The sequence below is a fragment of the Schistocerca serialis genome, chromosome 1, assembly GCF_023864345.2.
Source record: "Schistocerca serialis cubense isolate TAMUIC-IGC-003099 chromosome 1, iqSchSeri2.2, whole genome shotgun sequence".
In the NCBI taxonomy this organism is placed as follows: domain Eukaryota; kingdom Metazoa; phylum Arthropoda; class Insecta; order Orthoptera; family Acrididae; genus Schistocerca; species Schistocerca serialis.
In genome coordinates this window covers 139,553,601-139,576,382 of record NC_064638.1, presented here as the reverse complement: position 1 = coordinate 139,576,382, position 22,782 = coordinate 139,553,601, and the positions used below count along the sequence as shown (strand labels likewise).

Sequence of the window (22,782 nt, the reverse complement as noted above, 5' to 3'; positions counted from 1 at the left end):
ACGTAGACGCTACGGTCTTTGTAACGCCTATGCGAATTATTCTCCGCTCACAGAGAGTAGTATTTCCGTCTATATTACCGTGGACAGCTTCCCAAGAGAGACATATCTCTCCAGTGTAGGTTGTACCACGTATAACCCGACTAAAGCACCCTCGATATTTTTGCCCCGTCGGTAAATCAGACTACGTCTTCCGAACGGTATCGTGGTTCGTTATTTCATTGCTCCCCAATTCCGATTCTTACTTTGAAAGGTTTATTGAAAAAAAACTGGATGTTATTGTATAGTTAATCGGCATTTTCACAACCATTCGTATATTTACCATGTTCACTATATTGGTGTGGAATACTGGATATCGTAAAGGTTTTCAGTTATTTCCAGTTTTTAGCCTGTATACTCCTGGAGTTGTGTCCATTGTAAGCCAAAGATGTAATGTTGGCGTGTGCATCCCAGCAGTGGATGTGCTGCTAAGCGCCTTAGCAGCCACTTTCTGTTCTATATTATACCATTGTTGTTTTGAATTTGAGAACACGGCGAGACCTTTAAGAGATCACTGTGTATTAGCGATAAATCATTGTACTTTTTGCTTGTTTATGCATTTTTCTTGTAGTTTCTATAGTAGGTCGTATATCTGTAATAAGCTGTATATCTGTGTAGATTGTGTTGTCCTGACTGTGCTCTCTCTACATTACGATGGAGATGGTGCTATTGGTGGGCGATCATTCCAGTGAGAAATACCGCCTGTTACTGTTTTATTTTGGTGCTGTCATTTGTAGGCAGATGCAATATTGGTTTATCTGTATACGTGTGCCCTTATTTTAGAATAAATTTTTACTGTATATTATTGTAACCCACTTTGGAGGTCAAATTATTTTATTACTGTGGGGCTAATAATTGTTTTGTTTTTTGTTGTGTTATTTGTTGTACGAAGTTAACTTTGCAAAAAGTGGAGCGCAAGGGCTTACTGTGTCCTCTCTGGTATTGTATATTCTTGTTTAGTAAAACAAAGATTGATTAAAAGCGCACACTTCCACAGCCCCTAGCCAAACTTTAGCCCCCCCCCCCTTCCTCCCCCCTTCTCCCCTCTGCGTCACAGTAATAAGACATCGAGGAATAATTTACATGGTCGGTGTGGGAGCAGGGAGATTGGCAGACACAGATTGGAATATGTCTAAAAAAATAACTTTGGACGTTGGGTGCAAGTGCTTCTCTGAAATAAAGAGTTTGGCACAGCAGAGGAGTTCTTGATGGGTTACATTAAACTAGTCAGAAGACTGACATATAAACAATAAGACGCGGTATTTGAAAGCTCTTAAAGAGACGGATACTTTGATGTAATGCTTGTTGATGATGGTGTTGAATCTTATCTCAAAAGTATCAGAGACTTACGTTAAAACTTAAAGACGAGGCGAGCAGAACCGGCTACTGCAGTGTAAACTCACCCATGGGGAACTATCCAGCCAGAGTCGGTCGTCGTATGCATCAAGAAGACAGTAGTACGCTGCTAAGGTAAAAAGAAATTTTCTCTTGGCACCCCTTATACGACGTAGATACGAATGCTGTAAATTGAACTACGTGGGATGCTCAATAAAGAATGCAATACTTTTTTCTGACAGCAGGTTTCGTTTTATTCAGGATTACGATACATTATATTATTCGCGACTCTTTTGGCTACAAAAACATATTTTTCAACATAATCTCCATTCAGTGCCACAGTCTTATGTCACCTTACTGGAAGGATCTGTTTGCCCCCACGGTACCAGTCTACTGGTCGACATCGGAACCAACGTTTTGTTGTATGAGTGACCTCCGCACCATCCACGTTCTGCTTCCCATGCAGTGGGTCAAACAGATGGAAGTCGAAAGCTGCGAGTTCCGGGCTGCAGGGTGAATGAGGAAGACACGCCTTTGAGTACCCCAACCACTGGGCGAGTGTGTCAGCACTACCAACAGCAACGTCTAGTTGAGCAGCGAGGTGTTTGAGTGTGATCTATCGATCACCTCGAATGAGAGTGTCCGCAAGTTCCAATATTTCAGGAGTCACAACTGTATGCGGCCGCCCAGCACGCGGAAGTTCGGACTGGTCTGCGTGATCTTATTTCCATGCTGACAGAAGCCTCGCCCAACGACTCATCGTGATTTTGTTCACGTCCAGGTCTCTGTAGACATTCTAAAAACGCCTATGAGTATCAACGATGCTCTGATTTTCCACAAGAAGAAAATAAATGGCAGCTCTCTTCTTGAAACGCACCTCCGTTCCAGACGCCATTTTGATGGCTATGTACAGAGTCACTATCTATCGGAACGTCATGAAACTATACGGGCTTACGCTGGAATACTCCACGATGTCCCACAACAAATTTCACATTTTTCAATTGAAACTGTCGAAGGCTTGGACCCAATGGCGGAGCCTGGTGTGAGAGCTACTTCGGAACAGATGATTTCGGGCGACTTGCCTTTGAATTTTTGACATTTCACGCATATTTTTGCGAAAGTTTCATCGTCAACGTTGAAAGCGTTACATCAGTATCTTAGTCTTCCTATTTGCCCCTCTGCGTCCTATCATTTACCGGGAACCTCGTTTCGATAGCTTGAATCATTGATGAGATAAAACGCGTGTCGCATCACATACAACTCACCTTGTACGTTACATATGACAATAGCCGTAGTATCTCCAGGTTCAAAGTGCTCTATCGGTACGCCTGCGACAGCTTGCGTACTTAATTTGTTCCAAAGTGGCGCGCATAAAAACGTGATTTTCCGGTGTTCCTGTATCGGGTTCCATAGACGATAAAAATGTGGGATACAGTTTTTTGGGTGGCCCTTGGCCTAGGTACCATTTGTATACGCAACAGAATGATCGTCTTAGTGCCACTATCCTACAGTACAGGGTCCAAGTATGAATATTACATACTTTATCCTGCTTAGGCAAATGGAGCAAATCTGTTGGTTCTTTTTGCATTTGTTGTGGTCTACGGTGGGCTTGATCAGACTTATGAAAGCGTCATTAGTTCAAGAGTGGTCCTCGGTAAACTCCACAAAAGTGGTGTTTTTACTATCTTTTCCAGTAACCAGCTGACCTAAACGCTGACGAGGATTCCAATATGGCTATGCGCAGCAAATGGGTGAAATGCTTAAGGTGTATTCCTAAGATCCTGGTCAAGAAAAACTTTGAAAGTTTTCCTCATATCTTCATCAGTTTCCGAAATACAGATGTTCAGAGTTACCCAACTAGTACACGTAAAGTACACACGTAAACCCCGATGTGAGGCGAAAATGTAGTTTATAAAACGACGTAGCGCGGAGAAGTATGCTGTAAAGTGCCTTCGTATCATCTCGGAACCACATTTTGTAGTACTGAAACACATGCAAAATTTTCTTGCACGAAAAAAATTCGGTCTCAAGTGTAAAATTTGTTTTGCGTTATTTCAGTTTCACATATGTGAACGAGCTAAATTATACTTACCCTTACATATCTTTTCATATGAGTTACATGCCCTGCTGAAGCAGAGAAAAGGGATCAGTGGAAAAAATGTTACTGTCGGAGCCAAAAATGCGAATATGTCCCTGTTTATTTAAAAAACTCTGACTGAAAACTGAGGTACCCAGCTGCCTCATTCTACCTTCCTCAGCACCTTTAAAAAATTTTCCAAAAATTTTGGCGTGAACATATTCTCTTTTTTATGCTGAGAGGGAAGAAGACACTGGCAGTGGCAAAGAGCGGAAAAGTGGTAAATACTTGAAGAAAACAGTCAGCGGTTGTGTTAAAGGAAGAACGAAGAACATAATGGCAGTCTGAGGGGTAGAGAGGGACATAGTAGCAGTGGAACATAGCTGGCAGTAACAGAACAGTGCTAGGAAAAGAGTGATGGAGACAATGCCAGACGGGAGGCGGGGGGATAAAGAGAAAGAGAGCAGTAGGAAGGAAGGAATGAGATATCAGCAGTCAGACGGACACAGTGAGAGTGAGAGCAGAGTGTAACAGTAGGACAGAACGAAGGGGACTGTGGCTGTGACACAGGAGACAATGACAGAGAGACGCAAAGATATAATCACCACGAGTAGGGCTTAATGAATCGGTGAGAGAGGACAACTGGGCGTGGTTGGCTACGAGCGCAATACTGATTGACTAGTGGGTGTGAGTGAGACAGTTAGCGGAGCTTGTAGCAGTTTGAGGTGAGTTGCATGTTGAAAAAAACTGCGAATATGTTCCCATGACAAAGTTTTTGAGAAATTTTTTTAAAGCTGCGGAGGAAGATGGAATGACGTAGCTGGTGGATCACTTTTAAGTCAGAGTCTTTTAAATAAACAGAAATATGTTTGCATTTTTTGTCCTCTGGTAGGATCGTTTTTGCGCTTGTACAAGGAACACGTAAGTAAAGCCTGGCGTAGAGGTTGAAATTTCTTAAATGTGTACTTTGAAAAGCACGCTGCTAGAGCAGGCTGGAGCGCAGCAGCTGTTGCTATGTTTCAAGTGCTGGGATGCGGGCGCCAGGCAACAGGTGACGAGCTACGCATCAGGAGGGCGGCAACAGTGGCTTTCTGGAACAGCAAGACGCAAGTGACATCTTAGACTGCCTTCCTGACGCTCACGCCGTTGTCCTACCTCTCAGTTTGTAATACTGTGTGGGAAGCCTGCACATCATTTTCTTCTACATCTACATCTATACTCCGCGAGCCACCTTACGGTGTGTGGCGGAGGGTACTTATTGTACCACTATCTGATCCCCCCTTCCCTGTTCCATTCACGAATTGTGCGTGGGAAGAACGACTGCTTGTAAGTCTCCGTATTTGCTCTAATTTCTCGGATCTTTTCGTTGTGATCATTACGCGAGATATATGTGGGCGGTAGTAATATGTTGCCCATCTCTTCCCGGAATGTGCTCTCTCGTAATTTCGATAATAAACCTCTCCGTATTGCGTAACGCCTTTCTTGAAGTGTCCGCCACTGGAGCTTGTTCAGCATCTCCGTAACGCTCTCGCGCTGACTAAATGTCCCCATGACGAATCGCGCTGCTTTTCGCTGGATCATGTCTATCTCTTCTATTAATCCAACCTAGTAAGGGTCCCATACTGATGAGCAATACTCAAGAATCGGACGAACAAGCGTTTTGTAAGCTACTTCTTTCGTCGATGAGTCACATTTTCTTAGAATTCTTCCTATGAATCTCAACCTGGCGCCTGCTTTTCCCACTATTTGTTTTATGTGATCATTCCACTTCAGATCGCTCCGGATAGTAACTCCTAAGTATTTTACGGTCGTTACCGCTTCCAATGATTTACCACCTATGGCATAATCGTACTGGAATGGATTTCTGCCCCTATGTATGCGCATTATATTACATTTATCTACGTTTAGGGAAAGCTGCCAGCTGTCGCGCCATGCATTAATCCTCTGCAGGTCCTCCTGGAGTACGTACGAGTCTTCTGATGTTGCTACTTTCTTGTAGACAACCGTGTCATCTGCAAATAGCCTCACGGAGCTACCGATGTTGTCAACTAAGTCATTTATGTATATTGTAAACAATAAAGGTCCTATCACGCTTCCCTGCGGTACTCCCGAAATTACCTCTACATCTGCAGATTTTGAACCGTTAAGAATGACATGTTGTGTTCTTTCTTCTAGGAAATCCTGAATCCAATCACAAACCTGGTCCGATATTCCGTAAGCTCGTATTTTTTTCACTAAACGTAAGTGCGGAACCGTATCAAATGCCTTCCTGAAGTCCAGGAATACGGCATCAATCTGCTCGCCAGTGTCTACGGCACTGTGAATTTCTTGGGCAAATAGGGCGAGATGAGTTTCACATGATCTCTGTTTGCGGAATCCATGTTGGTTATGATGAAGGAGATTTGTATTATCTAAGAACGTCATAATACGAGAACACAAAACATGTTCCATTATTCTACAACAGATTGACGTAAGCGAAATAGGCCTATAATTATTCGCATCTGATTTATGACCCTTCTTGAAAATGGGAACGACCTGCGCTTTCTTCCAGTCGCTAGGTACTTTACGTTCTTCCAGCGATCTACGATAAATTGCTGATAGAAAGGGGGCAAGTTCTTTAGCATAATCACTGTAGAATCTTAAGGGTATCTCGTCTGGTCCGGTTGCTTTTCCGCTACTAAGTGATAGCAGTTGTTTTTCAATTCCGATATCGTTTATTTCAATATTTTCCATTTTGGCGTCCGTGCGACGGCTGAAGTCAGGGACCGTGTTACGATTTTCCGCAGTGAAACAGTTTCGGAACACTGAATTCAGTATTTCTGCCTTTCTTCGGTCGTCCTCTGTTTCGGTTCCATCGTGGTCAACGAGTGACTGAATAGGGGATTTAGATCCGCTTACCGATTTTACATATGACCAAAACTTTTTAGGGTTCTTGTTTAGATTGTTTGCCAATGTTTTATGTTCGAATTCGTTGAATGCTTCTCTCATTGCTCTCTTTACGCTCTTTTTCGCTTCGTTCAGCTTTTCCTTATCAGCTATGATTCGACTACTCTTAAACCTATGATGAAGCTTTCTTTGTTTCCGTAGTACCTTTCGTACATGATTGTTATACCACGGTGGATCTTTCCCCTCGCTTTGGACCTTAGTCGGTACGAACTTATCTAAGGCGTACTGGACGATGTTTCTGAATTTTTTCCATTTTTGTTCCACATCCTCTTCCTCAGAAATGAACGTTTGATGGTGGTCACTCAGATATTCTGCGATTTGTGCCCTATCACTCTTGTTAAGCAAATACATTTTCCTTCCTTTCCTGGCATTTCTTATTACACTTGTAGTCATTGATGCAACCACTGACTTATGATCACTGATACCCTCTTCTACATTCACGGAGTCGAAAAGTTCCGGTCTATTTGTTGCTATGAGGTCTAAAACGTTAGCTTCACGAGTTGGTTCTCTAACTATCTGCTCGAAGTAATTCTCGGACAAGGCAGTCAGGATAATGTCACAAGAGTCTCTGTCCCTGGCTCCAGTTCTGATTGTGTGACTATCCCATTCTATACCTGGTAGATTGAAGTCTCCCGCTATTACAATAATATGATCACGAAACTTCTTCACGACGTTCTGCAGGTTCTCTCTGAGGCGCTCAACTACTACGGTTGCTGATGCAGGTGGTCTATAGAAGCATCCGACTATCATATCTGACCCACCTTTGATACTTAACTTAACCCAGATTATTTCACATTCGCATTCGCTAATAACTTCACTGGATATTATTGAATTCTTTACTGCTATAAATACTCCTCCACCATTGGCATTTATCCTATCCTTGCGGTATATATTCCATTCTGTGTCTAGGATTTCGTTACTGTTCACTTCCGGTTTTAACCAACTTTCCGTTCCTAATACTATATGCGCACTATTTCCTTCAATAAGAGATACTAATTCAGGAACCTTGCCCTGGATACTCCTGCAGTTTACCAATATTACGTTAACTTTTCCTGTTTTTGGTCTCTGAGGACGGACGTTCTTTATCAACGATGATAATGTCCTCTCTGGTAAGCCGTCAGGTATTTTATCGTTTAGCCCAAGGGGGGGGTCCCTCTAACCTAAAAAACCCCCGTGTGCACGCCACACGTACTCTGCTACCCTAGTAGCTGCTTCCGGTGTGTAGTGCACGCCTGACCTGTCTAGGGGGGCCCTACAGTTCTCCACCCAATAACGGAGGTCGCCTTTGCTCATATTGAGCACTATGGCAGCTGCACCATAGTCAAATTACTCGACCTAAAAGGTAGCTACACCAACGACACTGCTACAAAACTCGTGGTTGAGACGGCACATCCCGAAATTGTCTACGAAAAACATTACAAGACGTGGTTGTCACAACACTGATAGCCGATCCGGCAGGTGTTGTGATGTCTAGGAGGGCGAGGTTTGACAGTTGTGTGCCGTTCTGTGCCGGACAAGGTCTGCGCCGTGGTCAGTAGGTGGCGGCACCTTCGACGCGCTATGACTGGTGGAGCTCAAAGTATGAGAAATGCTGACTGCACGTCAGCTAGCCGGGCGCTCTGAGCACGCAATGGGGAAATCCTGACCTTCTGAACGAACTGCTGAAGGTAACCACCATTACCGAACTATCTGAATGACGAACATATGAAATAAGGTAAACTCTTAAATAAAAGCTGAACCTAAGTAGACAGAGAAACCAGTCACATGGTTTAAAGACAAAAATTGTATGAGTGCGTGGGTGAAGACGCACCGTCGCTTCGAGATGTACTTTAAAGGATATTAAATGCTAAGTATTTTGGATATAAAAGATCATTAAAAATTAATAAGCCACTGACGCTTTAAGCGATTCAGATTAGTATCTATGCACGGGGCTCAATGAGCTTTATCTAACTATTTTAATAAATTTTCTGTAAATATTTCATATTTCAAACGACAAGCCAGAATGTATTTTCCGCGTATGAAAAAGGGAACTTCGTGGCAAATAAAATATATAAAAGTAAAGGTAGCAGCAGCATTAGTAAATAGAGGTAATTAAGGATGTATGACTGTAATTAGTTTAATTGTTTAATGTTTATTAATATTACAACGACGTAAAATAGCACCTATATGAGTAAAACCACAATTTCTGAGAAAAACCATTAAAGATGCATAAGAACTAAGAGCAGCACTGAAATGCTGATGAAATTTACGTCTAAATTTATGTGTAATATGTCTATATAACTTTAAATTTGTAATTTATATTTTTTTTAGAATGCCGGAAATTCTTGAGTGTGACTCACGTCACTGCGATCATATAAGTATTGGCGGCCGTTTTCCAACGACACAGATTTCGACCTTCAGTTGAAGCGTAGCAGACAGGTCTGCGTGCGACAGGAACTAGCCTCGTGTGTAAAACCGGACCATTTTTAAGTATTTGATCGGAACTTGTAAAAGTATCACCTGTGACGATCGCGAGGAACTCTGAAAGAACAGTAGCTTGTCGTACTCGTTATCTGAAGTGCGCCGAAGTACTTTCAGTAATTTCCATTGCTTTGCTGAAAGTTAGGCCAACACTTGATGCTGGCCGACCTAGTTAGGTTCTCGCATTGACAAATACTGATTTCGTAATAAACTGTTGTGAAAGTCTATGAAAACTGAGAAGTGAAGACTATTTCAACGCAAATTCCTGCCTGCAATTTTAATAAACCGGTGACTGCTTTCGTTTAGGTTTAAAGGCGACGGACGCTTTGGCTGCCTTTGGAAAATGACAAAGCGTCTCGATAGACGTCAATTTTTCGTTCCAATTTTCTGCATATTATTATAGTTAACAATTTACTGGCGCAAATGCTAGAGAAATCGTCCGACAGCCTTCTTTTTATTTGCCCTGTCATCCAATGTCAGCCGCTCAACCCTTACATTTATTCTATACACATAAGTCACTACTTTGTTAATAATTACAGCATCGTACTTGTTAGAAAAGAACTTAAATTCATCTGTTATGTCATAATGTTTTAGAGTACTAAAGTTATGTGCATTTTCATCGTATTTCTCAACTGCTCCCATCTTTCCGTATTCAAACCTAACAGCGTCAGCCTGTGTGTACTCTGTCCGCCATTTACACATTCTACCAAAATACGGCCTAGTCACAGTGTTCCGTCGGCGAATCCATCGCCTCGGACGTGCACGGCGAACCCGATTCGTCATCCTCATCCGACGATATGCATACGGTTTCCGCCTCGGCCTCATGGTCCGACGTGTCCGACGCCATCTCCTCCTTAACATTCAAACAATGCGCTATATGACAGTCCGCATGCACTACATGGAGTCTGGAAATTAAAGCTTCGTCACCTATATTAAAGTCGTTTGACACAAATATGACAAGCCCCCTATGTTTAATTGTCAACCCCGGCTTGTTTTTAACATTAACGGTAACAGGGCGGCCTTCCACAATGCGTTTCAATATAGATGCATACGGACGCCACCGAAGCCAGCCTTCTGGATCATTGCTGCGTTGTACGTGATTGATATAGGACGTCGAAAAAGTTCAAATAAGGGCAGCTCATTTTGTAGTATCACGCAATAGGGCACTGAGTGTCACGGATATGATAAAGTAGGTGTTTTATCAGTTATTAAAACAAAGGAATTTTCGTTGCGTCGAAATCTTTTCCTGAAATTGGAATCACCATCTTTCTTCTCGGAACAATCAAATAAGAGTAATCGTAGCTCACATGGAGTTTCTAAAATTTTTATGTTTACCACGTGCTATTTAAGAGTGTGACGGTGTAGAAACAGCATTAACGTAATTCAATATATCACCTGCCAAACCCTTAAGTGCGACTTTCAGAGTTATCATGCTGAAGCAGATGTAGACTCACATTTATTGAGCCATGCTTCCCTGAAAGCCTCCTACTTATTTATTTCATGGAATTTTGTCCCGAGAGCTTTCCAGCCGCTAATATTCAATTCATGTGTCATAAATAATTTCAAGATTTTAAACATGGCTGAAACAGCAACTGTTGAAATTCTTCACGATAAATGATGACAGCCAAAACAGTTGCAGGATAAAAATTTATTAAAATTCTTGACCACGGTTTCGGTATATCTAAATATACTTTCATCAGAAGTAAAATACACTAAAATCACATCCTGCAATGGAGATTCATAAAACAATTGTGCCAAAGGCGTCGTCAGCAGTTAAAACATCATTTCCATTTATACAACATAATTATGTAAAGAGGGTCGATGCGAACACAGCTTAGCATCAGTACTTCGCCTATGAATGGAGATACTGTATCTTACAAAATTTGCTGGAACTGGCGGCCATCAGCCTCAGAGCAAGCATGGCATCGGCAAACAAGATTCTGACGCACCCTCACATATATCCCTGGTGTATCTCGAATCACATCACAGGCAGCAAAAATTCTGGAAACTAATTCTATCTCCGTATCCACTAGGGCCTCATACACAAGTGTCTTTAGATATCTCCATAGGAAATAATCAAGGGGGATTCCGGTCAGGAGACCTTGCAGGCCATGGATTAGGACTTCCTCTCCCAATACAGCGACCAGGAAATACAGCATTCAGATGTATCCACCATTCCATGGACAAAGGCCTTTGTGTGAGTCATGGTGTACCTTTAAGTTTTACAAGTATTTGAACGTTTCACTCCTGTTATAATTTTATGTTGACAAGAGCCTTTATCAGTGGGCATTTACCAGTACCGCGCTTATTCTGACTTACGCTGAATGTAATCTGGTTGCTGTTTTACACCATGGCATATGTTTTTGGTTTCTATGTCAATTTTATGTATAACAAGAGCCTCTCGGCTACAGCTAGTGTAATTTACCACCATGGGATGTAACAAGGCTCACCGAAGATAATTTTAGAAACATCGAAACTTAGCTCAGGGGCTAATAAACCTTTATTTGCAACTGCATGGCTGATTTTTTTCAATCTCTTCAGGTTTATACAGTTACTGATTCGCAGCCATGCTTAAGATTTTACAATAAAAAAGGTGAGAGGGGGGAGGGGAAGAGGAGATGGATAGAGAAAATTAGAGGAAATGGATGTAGAGAAGGGGAAGAAGGATGCGGATAGAGAGATGAGAGGGGAGGTGCATGGGATGAGGGGTCTGTACACGGAGTGAGGGGAAGGTTATGGATAGAGATACGGGGGAGCAGGAGGAATAGAAGGATAACGGGAGGTGGAGGAGCAGAGGGATAGAGAGGTGGGTAAATTATGACGTATATCCAATTCACATATACAGGGTGGTCCATTGATCGTGACTGGGTCAAATATCTCACGAAATAAGCGTCAAACGAGAAAACTACAAAGAACGAAACTTGTCTAGCTTGAAGGGGGAAACCAGATGGCGCTATGGTTGGCCGCTAGATGACGCTGCCATAGGTCAAATGGATATCGACTGCGTTTTTTTTAAAAATAGGAACCCCCATTTTTTTATTACATATTCGTGTAGTACGTAAAGAAATATGAATGTTTTAGTTGGACCACTTTTTTCGCTTTGTGATAGATGGCGCTGCAATAGTCACAAACGTACGGCTCACAATGTTAGATGAACAGTTGGTAATATGTAGGTTTTCAAATTAAAATACAGAACGTAGGTATGTTTGAACATTTTATTTCGGTTGCTTATATGTGATACATGTACCTTTGTAAACTTATCATTTGTGAGAACGTATACTGTTACAGCGTGATTACCCGTAAATACCATATTAATCCAATAAATGCTCAAAACGATGTCAGTCAACCTCAGTGCATTTGGCAATACGTGTAACGACATTCGTCTCAACAGCGAATACTTCGCCTTCCGTAATGTTCGCACATATATTGACTATGGGCTGATGCATGTTTTCAGACGTTGTCGGTGGATCACGATAACAAATATCCTTCAACTTTCCCCAGAGAAAGAAATCCGGGGACGTCATATCCGGTGAACGTGCGGGCCACCTGTCATGAAATATGCTATTCAATACCGCTTCAACCGCACGCGAGCTATGTGCCGGACATTCATCATGACGGAAGTACATCGCCATTCTGTCATGCAGTGAAACATCTTGTAGTAACATCGGTAGAACATTACGTAGGAAATCAGCATACATTGCACCATTTAGATTGCCATCGATAAAATGGGGTCCAATTATCCTTCCTCCCATAATGCCGCACCATACATTAACCCGCCAAGGTCGCTGATGTTCCACTTGTCGCAGCCATCGTGGATTTTCCGTTGCCCAATAGTGCATATTATGCGGGTTTACGTTACCTCTGTTGGTGAATGACGCTTTGTCGCTAAATAGAACGCGTCCAAAAAATCTGTCATCGTCCTTAATTTCTCTCGTGCCCAGTGGCAGATCTGTACACGACGTTCAAAATCGTCGCCATGCAATTCCTGGTGCGTAGAAATATGGTACGGGTGCAATCGATGTTGATGTAGCATTCTCAACACCGACGTTTTTGAGACTCCGGATTCTCGCGCAATTTGTCTGCTACTGAAGTGAGGGTTAGCCGCGACAGCAGCTAAAACACCTACTTATCATCATTTGTTGCAGGTGGTGGTTGACGTTTCACATGTGGCTGAGCACTTCCTGTTTCCTTAAATAACGTAACTATCCGGCGAACGGTCCGGACACTTGGATGATGTCGTGCAGGACACGCGAGCAGCATACATAGCACACGCCCGTTGGGCAGTTTGATCACAATAGCCATACAAGATATCGACGTTTTCCGCAATGGATAAACGGTGCAATTTAACACGGGTAATGTATCACGAAGCAAATACCGTCCGCACTGCGGAATGTTACGTGATACCACGTTTGTGACTATTACAGCGCCATCGATCACAAAGCGAGAAAAGTGGTCTAACTAAAACATTCATATTTCTTTACGTTCTACACGAATATGTAATAAAAATGGGGGTTCCTATTTCAAAAAAACGCAGTTGATATCCGTTTGACCTATGGCAGAGCCATCTAGCGGGCCAACCATAGCGCCATCTGGTTTCCCCCTTCAAGCTAGACAAGTTTCGTTCTTTGTAGTTTTTTCGTTTGATGCTTATTTCGTGAGATATTTGGCCCGGTCAGTACCAATGGACCACCCTGTAAGTAGCATTGCCGGATTCGCTTTTCGATACATGTAGTTTTGACGCGTTATTGTGTTGAGCATCAGTATTGTCTTTGGCGCCTCTTCACGGTCATGCCCGTGTGTGTTCCGGCAGAAGTCGAAAGTGTGCCCTGCGATCGATGTGGGGGCAACAGGGGCACTGCGGTGAGCGTAGCGGCGCGGCGCTGCGGACTCGCCGGCACGGCGGACGCGACGGCGACAGCGGCTGCAGAGCGCAGACAGAGGCGTGGCGAGGAGCACTGGCTGTGGTGTGCTGCGCCGCGCACTGCGCACTGGCGCACAGTGCAACAGCGGGCGGCGCGCGCAGGTCAGGGATGTCTGCAGGCCGGGCGCAGCGGCGGGCTGCAGCCGCCGTGTTACGCGGCCTGGGGTCCCAACTACAGCCGAGTCACGAGTCCGGGTTCGCGAAGTAAAGGATCACCAGGGGAACAACCGGAGAACGCAAAGGGAAGAAGCCGCCGGAAATGATTACATGTCTAACGGGAATAAAGAAATGATGATTAAATACCGACCACTATCAGTATTTTGTATAAGCACTGTCAATCTGCCGTGCAGCATCGACAGGCGAACTGGTGCACGCGAACTGTTGTGTCAAACAGCCGACGTCAGAAAATCTTGGCACGATTCCATAAATAGGGATTAATTTTTCGTGGCTGTGGTTCACAGTCACCTTATTTTTTTTCTAAAATACATTATGTTTGCCTTTTGACTGTAAAAACAAATAACTCATAAAATCCACTGTCGAAATTTCCAACGTTTCAGCATTTTCAAGTGCAGTACTGCGAAAGTTTTGTGTTATTCAGCACGTCAAAACTTTGATATTTATCCAAAAGTTTGAACAGTTCTCGGGCATCCGACCGGGTAGCGGCCATCTCCAGGTGGTTCCTGACGAATGCATTCGCCAGGAACCATCTGAAGATGACAGCGTGTACGTCTGCCGAAATATTGTGGAGAAATTACGACGCTACCCGGTCGGATACCCGAGAACTGTTCAAATTGGAAATACACTGGGAAAACTTCAGATCGCATATTCAAAAGTTGCCAACATCATTAAATGTTTACCGTATAGGCGCTACGGATACATGTACACGCACGAGACATTTCTAAAATTATGGCACGAGCTGAGCTACAAAATTTTCGAAGTACCTCACTTGCAAACGGGCAAACGGCCGGAATTGCTATAGTGAAATTGATGAATTAATTGTTGTTACGGTAGAAGGTGGCAATATCTCTAGGAAAAATACGTAAAACTGATGGTAAAGTATGAAGCACAGCCAATATTAGCGTTGTGTTACTGGAAAGTTGCAGTCCAACCAAACGATTGTGAACCAGTCAAAACAGATCCAGAAAGATCCTATACAAAAGTAAGATACGACGTGTAAATAATAGTACCTCAGCCAGAAATTAGATCCTCAGTCCATAAATATTACGCAAAGAAACAGGGAAAACGCATACTGCCATTTCTGAGATCGTTATGTAAGAAGTAAAATGGGAAAGACATGTACAAACTTTATCACCTAATGTGAGTTTAAGGATTCGTACATTGTTCAGAATTTCGACACAAAATTTTCCAAAACTTGTGTCACGTGCTTGTTCTGAGTGCTCTGCCGCTTGTTATACTTTTCTTGTTCCTTTATCTACTACAATCTTCAAACAACTGTGTGTGTTTCCAGCAGTTGTGGACACGAAAAGATCCTGAGAAAGATCCCAACAGAGGGGTCGAAACGTCGAACATTTTAGAAGAAACATGACGCGGCCTAATAACCCAGAAGATTTTAACTTTAATGATATACCGTTTGCTACGCTATTAAACAGCTTTTCAAGAGAAAAATACACCGATACAACGATTGTTAACGTCTGCAATTGCTCATTTTGCAAAAATATTTCGAAATGTGCTAAACTTGACGCCAGTTTGCTAGTAAAGGTGTAGTTTAAGGTCCCTAAGCTTTTTTGGTAAAAGCTTAATACACTTTCAAGTGAGGAAAAACCGCAACAATTCACTTGTTTAATGACTTTTATTTCAATCTACTGCCGCACAGTGATCATCAGATTCGTTCATCTACAGAATATCTTCGGATCAGTCGTACTTGTGTAGCTACCAGACGCTATTAAAACTGACTTGTGAATAATGTTGAACGTAAATGCGACAGTACAAGATGTTGTAAATATCTATAGCGCTTTGTTTACTTGGCAGTTGAGGTTAAACTACGCTGCTGCACAAGGGTAGAATGGTTTCCTGTTTTATTTTTGCAGAATATTTAAGTGTAGTGGGAAGTTTATCACTTCAGTGGGCTATCTAATGGCTGTAAAAGGATGATCAGCATAGCCCTAAAAACGTAGTTCCTTCAATATATATCCGTAGTACGACTTGTCAGATATATTATTTTGATACTCTGAGCGCAGAGGTGTTTATTATACACGGAGAAAGTACTGCATTAAACCCACGGAGAGTGTACTGTCAAATATGTATATTTGTTTATTAAGATATAAGGCTCGACGCACTAAATAAATGAATTAATAAATACTCGGTTGCCGACACGTGCATAAACTGGTATTGTCATCCACTTTGACGTCCGTGAAGTTCTCTGTAGTTGATAATGGAGGGAAAACGACTCCATCCCGCTGTTTGCACGAAATAGTCAATCGCAATTACTTCGCTTTTTCAGTGGCTATCCAACGGCAATCAGTACATTGATTAAAAAGAAACGATGTGGTCTACAAAAAACTCGAATAACGTGTAGCGGCGGAGTGGGGGTGTGCATATCGCGGCGCCGCTACGGCTCGGCTAGGCTTTCTGCCCGAGCGGCAGCAGTGGCGCATTGCGCGGTTGCCGCGTCAGCAGGGGCCGGCTGCCCGGGAAGCGGCGGCGCCGCCGCGCGCGCTTCCGGGGCAGGCTCAGCCGCAGTTTCAAGGAAACATACGTTACTACCGCTTACTGCATAGCCTTCTACATTCTCTCAGTATAAAGCTGCCTATCGATTTCTCCAGTCTTGCTTCTTCACTGGGATAAAGGTGGAAAATTTCAACAACTAGTTGTTACACAGAGTCTAAGCGCAAACACAGCAGACACAGAGCTGCAGTGCGAGGACACGTTGTATCGTAAAAGCAAAGCGGCGTGGGGCCAGAGCGGTGCCGACATGGCGCCACAGCTGTTTTGGGGCGCCGGACTCACCGCGGGGCTGTCGGGCGCTAGTGGGGGGCGGCGTCGGCGTCGGCGGCGGCGTCGGCGGCGGTGTGGGCGCTGGCCGGGCTGGGCCCGCGTGGCCTGCCTCTGCCTGTGCCTCTGGCCGCTGCCTGACGCGCCACACTCCCACGCGAGCTCCGCCGGTTGACTGGGTCGCCGCGACGCCGCCGCCCGCCCGCGACGCCGCCTCCCGCCGCCTGCGTCGTGGCGCGCGCCGCGCTCGCCCCACCTGGCGGCGGCGGTCGCGCCCGACCGGAGCCGAAAGTTTCCGAACGGAAGCGCGCTCACCATGGCTTCCTGGAATCGCACCGCGCCTCCAGTCGGGTCAATCGGCTTCCGCTCTGGCTGTCACTATCTCGCTTTCGATTTCTATTCTCACGTAAAAAGACGAAATACTTCGCGGAAGAGTCTGCGAGACTACAGCGAACGCAGCTGTAGATGTTTCGATACTTTGCAGAGTACACGTGCAGCAGTTGGTGTTCCAACCCAAATGAAAGGAACCAGCTAACGGAAATTATAGTTCTTAATTTTGTGAATCGTTGTCAGTGGGTATCGTCATGGCCGCATTGCTTTCGTAAAAAGGAAAACAGACCGCTTTCAGTTACTTACCCTGATTTTTTAGTTTTCCGTACATCAGTCGTTAAAAACGGAACCCTTATGCGATCACTTCGTCATCTGTCTGTCTGGCTGTTGTCCAACTTCTGTTAAAACCCCTTTTTCTTAGGAACGGGTAGAGGTATCAAAGTGAAATATGTCACATACTAAGATCTTGCCTCCCTTGACTATGTAAGAAATTTAAGCTTCTAAGTTAATGCAGTCACAAATACGGTCATTGGTGTCATATATTTTGAAACTCGCAAACTCAAAACGTATAGGGTACTTCCTGTTGAGCTAGAATCATAAAATTTGACAATAAGTAAGGTTTCACAGTAAAAATAAAGGAAAAAATTCGAAAATTGTTAGTTTCTAATTATATGACATAAAAAATATTTTTTTTCCGTTTGTTGTCCACCTGTCTGTCTAGCAATGTGGTAAGAGCTGTTTTTCTCAGGAACAAATAGAGGAACCAAGCTCAAATTTACGTTAGGTTCTAACATCCACAGACCTTTTACGGTGTAAAAAATTTAAGCTTCTAAGGCAATGCGTTTATGTCACATATTTTGGTACTGGCATACTCACTCGGCAAATCCTTTAGATGTTCTACTCCATCAGTGTCTGCTCCAGTGATCTAGCTGCACGGGCCGTCGATGTATCACATTATCACATCATCGCTGAACGCCGGGGTCTGCGACGCGTGCTGATCCGTGCTGTAGCTTCGGCGACGGTCACTGTGTCACTACGCCTAGTGAGATCAGACGTGCTCTCCACGCTCACTGTAGTCAAGCGTTCGCGGGCCACCATCATTCCCCAGACGCGACTGAAGAGATCTCTCGCCTCACATTTAGCACGCAGCCGTCGGACGCGAAAATGGAATTACTTGAGGACGTGACGGAGGAGGAGATCACTGGAGTTATACAGGTCGGCGCGCCTCATAAGTCGCCAGGACCTGACGGCCTGCTGTCATAGTTACTGGAACCATCCTTGACGAACATATGCCTTGACCTGATGTCCCATGCAGGGACGGGCAGCATCGAGGGGGGCCGGAAGCTACCGAACTTATTGCCACTCACGATGGCCAAGAGACCAGAAAACCTCGTTGGGTATATCACAAAAGTATTTCTTGTGGTAAAAAAAGTACCAGCCATATATCCACAGGCGGCTGGTCACCCACCTGGTTTAATGAAAAAAAAAAAAAGTCTCCCATGGGCCTCAGATTCCTGGCGTCTTCCTCTTCCTATCCATAAACCAGATGGTGGAACCTGCCACAGGGGCTCTTGCCCCCTGTCGCTCCTGAACTTTGACGTGAAGGTCTTTATCCTGATTTTGGCAGCGCGCCTCTGAAGGGCGGCAGGCTTCGTGGTCCCCCCCCCCCCCCCCTTTGATCAGTCGTCTTTACGAGGCAATCAGAACATTCAGACTGTCTTGTCAATACCATGACATGACCGCACTTGCGTGGACACGGCGCATGATGGCGATCATGTTCTCCCTTCATTTGAGCCAGGCCTTCGATGCGGTTGATCACCCCCGTCTTGCAGGGGTGATACGGAATATGGAATTCCCAGACAGTTTCGTGGACGTAATACTGTGTCTGCTCCGGAGCACGACGTCTATGATCCTCTACATGATCGTCTTACGCCTGGTACAACTATCTGAGCGGCAAGGAAGCCCTCTTTCCGATAGCCTATACGCTTTCGCCGTAGATCCGTCATGGGGATGATACTTGGCTGCCACACTTTTTGTTGCACGGCCTACGCGGACGACATAGTTCCCTCCTGCGCAATGGCAACGATTTTCACGCAGCGTGGTAGTGGTTGGAGTCCTAGGGCGCTGCTTCAGGCAGCGTCATTAACATCCGCAAATCTCGTATCCTGCCTATAGGACGTGGACTGCCCGATGAAATCATTGTTGCCTTGCGGATTTATGACGTGATAAGACGTCTGGGCGCTGATTTTACGGCCGACTTGCAGTGATTTGTGGCCCACCACCAACTACGAACCCTGGACATGCTACAACAGACCCAGTATGCTAACGTTTATGTCGTCACGTATCTCGCACCTGGCCCTGACTTTCCTCATTTCGCCATCAGTAGCCAGACGCATGTTGACCGCTTTGGTTCGTTTGTGAGTAAAGGTATGTTATTTAAAGTCATCTATTAATCCCTCACCCTCCCGAAGGGTAAAGGAGGCTTCATTCTTTGCCATGCCCAACATCGAGCAACAGTCCTCTTCGTAAGCAAGCGTATCAAGATGTGGCGATGTCCTCCGACTTGCCTCGCCAGCCAATTGATGAAGGGCCTTACCCTAGCTCTTGTCCGACCCCGCTAGCTGAATGGTCAGCTCGACTGAATGTCAATCCTAAGGAGATTTTCTCCGCTCAGGGACTGGGTGTAGTGTTATGCTAATCATCATCATTTCATCCCCATCGACGCGCAAGTCGCCGAAGTGCGTCAAATCGAAAGACTTGCACCCGGCGAACGGTCTATCCGACGGGTGGCCCTAGCCACACGACACAACGACGCGCTCTCTCTTTGCCCCAGTGCCGCTGACAGATGCCCCAGTGTTCTCTTTCTACTTGTGCTAATTATTTCTTGAATACAGCTACATCCGAACCGCCTTCTTCCTTACGTCCACCGACGGTCAAGACACTGCGTGCCTCTCAACACATTTATTTAGCAACTAATGATAGTGTCTCTCTAGATATCGATACAGTTATCAAAATTGTGTATTGACCCTTACGTAGGTGACAGAATTTGGACATTTTTTAAAAATCTTACCTTATACGGATGCACCTCAGTCTGACGGCAAGAATAAAATTTCAAAGAAAATACCATATTATTTTATTTCGTAAGCCCGTTTTTTCCCTATCGTCTACAAATGACCTGCCGCCTAGTGATTACGACAGATCGTGATTTCACAATATTCAATTTTTTTGTCTTTATTGGATTTCAATTCCCCCCTCCACCCAGGGAAGGGGGGGGGGGGGGTGCTGGCAGCAGCGTAATATGCTGCTCTACAGTCTACAGAAAAGTTAAAAGACATATGAGAATATAAACAAACAAGAAAAACAGGCGATAATATGGTGAAATTGCAAAACACCGTAAAATGGCGGAAAGTTGTGGAATTTAAAATATAAAAACACTGCGGTGACAATGAAGACACACAAGAAGTAGATAGGCAAAATTAAAACACACGGCGACAGTCTGGTTTCTGTTTGCACGAAATAAAAAACACAACTAGCGACAGTATGGCGGCTGTTAGCAACACTGAATATTCAACTGTACTTAGCTCTACTAATAATAAGACTGTGAAACTGACCTGTCTGCCTATTGGAACAGGCTAATCCCCAAATCTACTAGATGAATTTTCATGGGGTTTTCACGGGTAACTTCAGCCTTGTTTGTGTGAGGCATACGCTTTATTTCAGCAAAATATAATCAGGAAAAAAAAAGATATCGTAATTTAAAGTTTTATCCAATATGTCTGCTCAGCTTAGTGGTTTGGACGTTTAATCATCAGGGCGTACTACACAAAAAACCATCACATGACGGTGTCAGTTTCGCAGTACACCAAAGAACCGAAATAAGGCGCTGACAGCTTTTTTTTAATTTAGTGACAGACCTATTTTCGGACGTTTACGTCAGTGACACAATTAAGCGCAGAAATTTTTATCTTTACCAATAAAAATTGACAGCGAATTGTCTTGGCTAGGGTATAGGGATTTACTGATTTCGCTTTGTGTATTAAAACTTAACAACTCTGCTTGGCTTCCTTCGATAGGTTTGCTAGGAAAAACGAATTTATTACGTTTGTTTTGTGATTTGGGTGCCTATGTATTACATGTTGATCTCGTTTTGTTTATGAAGAATAATGCCTAGAAATCAGCCGAGTGTTATTGAATACACCATAATGGCTACAAGACTGAGGGATATATGGTCTCAAAAATCTAATGAAGATAATGAAGCGAGACTTGCTGCAGTTTGAGAGCATCAAGCTTAAGTCGCTCTTTGGAAAGTCATTCCGAAAGACGTAACTCTGATCATAGAGCGTTACGCATTATCCTGCTCGTCAGAACACTTCAGTAACAGAAGCTGTGTTACTTCTCTCCGACGTGACATCGTAGAAGAGATTTTGACAGGAAATGTCGCAGGCGATCGAGATTTTATACCCAGAATCCCGCTTCTTCCTAACAATTTACCATTGTGCTTCAAACGTGTACAATTCAGGCTGCCCTTATGTTATGCCATGGTCATCAACAAAGCACAAAGTCAGAAGTTGCGTGTTCCTGCTTTGCACCATCAAATACTTGTACGTTTCAAACCAACTAGGAAATTGAAAACTCAAAATTAACAATTTATACACTCCTGGAAATTGAAATAAGAACACCGTGAATTCATTGTCCCAGGAAGGGGAAACTTTATTGACACATTCCTGGGGTCAGATACATCACATGATCACACTGACAGAACCACAGGCACATAGACACAGGCAACAGAGCATGCACAATGTCGGCACTAGTACAGTATATATCCACCTTTCGCAGCAATGCAGGCTGCTATTCTCCCATGGAGACGATCGTAGAGATGCTGGATGTAGTCCTGTGGAACGGCTTGCCATGCCATTTCCACCTGGCGCCTCAGTTGGACCAGCGTTCGTGCTGGACGTGCAGACCGCGTGAGACGACGCTTCATCCAGTCCCAAACATGCTCAATGGGGGACAGATCCGGAGATCTTGCTGGCCAGGGTAGTTGACTTACACCTTCTAGAGCACGTTGGGTGGCACGGGATACATGCGGACGTGCATTGTCCTGTTGGAACAGCAAGTTCCCTTGTCGGCCTAGGAATGGTAGAACGATGGGTTCGATGACGGTTTGGATGTACCGTGCACTATTCAGTGTCCCCTCGACAATCACCAGTGGTGTACGGCCAGTGTAGGAGATCGCTCCCCACACCATGATGCCGGGTGTTGGCCCTGTGTGCCTCGGTCGTATGCAGTCCTGATTGTGGCGCTCACCTGCACGGCGCCAAACACGCATACGACCATCATTGGCACCAAGGCAGAAGCGACTGTCATCGCTGAAGACGACACGTCTCCATTCGTCCCTCCATTCACGCCTGTCGCGACACCACTGGAGGCGGGCTGCACGATGTTGGGGCGTGAGCTGAAGACGGCCTAACGGTGTGCGGGATCGTAGCCCAGCCTCATGGAGACGGTTGCGAATGGTCCTCGCCGATACCCCAGGAGCAACAGTGTCCCTAATTTGCTGGGAAGTGGCGGTGCGGTCCCCTACGGCACTGCGTAGGATCCTACGGTCTTGGCGTGCATCGTGCGTCGCTGCGGTCCGGTCCCAGGTCGACGGGCACGTGCACCTTCTGCCGACCACTGGCGACAACATCGATGTACTGTGGAGACCTCACGCCCCACGTGTTGA

General features: G+C 44.6%; 1 protein-coding gene across 1 annotated transcript in view; it reads right to left on the bottom strand.

The window, feature by feature from the left end:
- Positions 1–22,782, bottom strand: part of LOC126456322 (uncharacterized) — a 653,934-nt gene that overhangs the window by 609,660 nt on the left and 21,492 nt on the right. Inside the window, exons 2-3 of the mRNA XM_050092109.1 lie at positions 18,425–18,525; positions 16,743–17,051 (exon numbers count right to left, since the gene is read on the bottom strand). Coding sequence (XP_049948066.1) covers positions 16,743–17,051; positions 18,425–18,525 — 410 coding nt within the window. The remainder of the gene's footprint in view (positions 1–16,742; positions 17,052–18,424; positions 18,526–22,782) is intronic.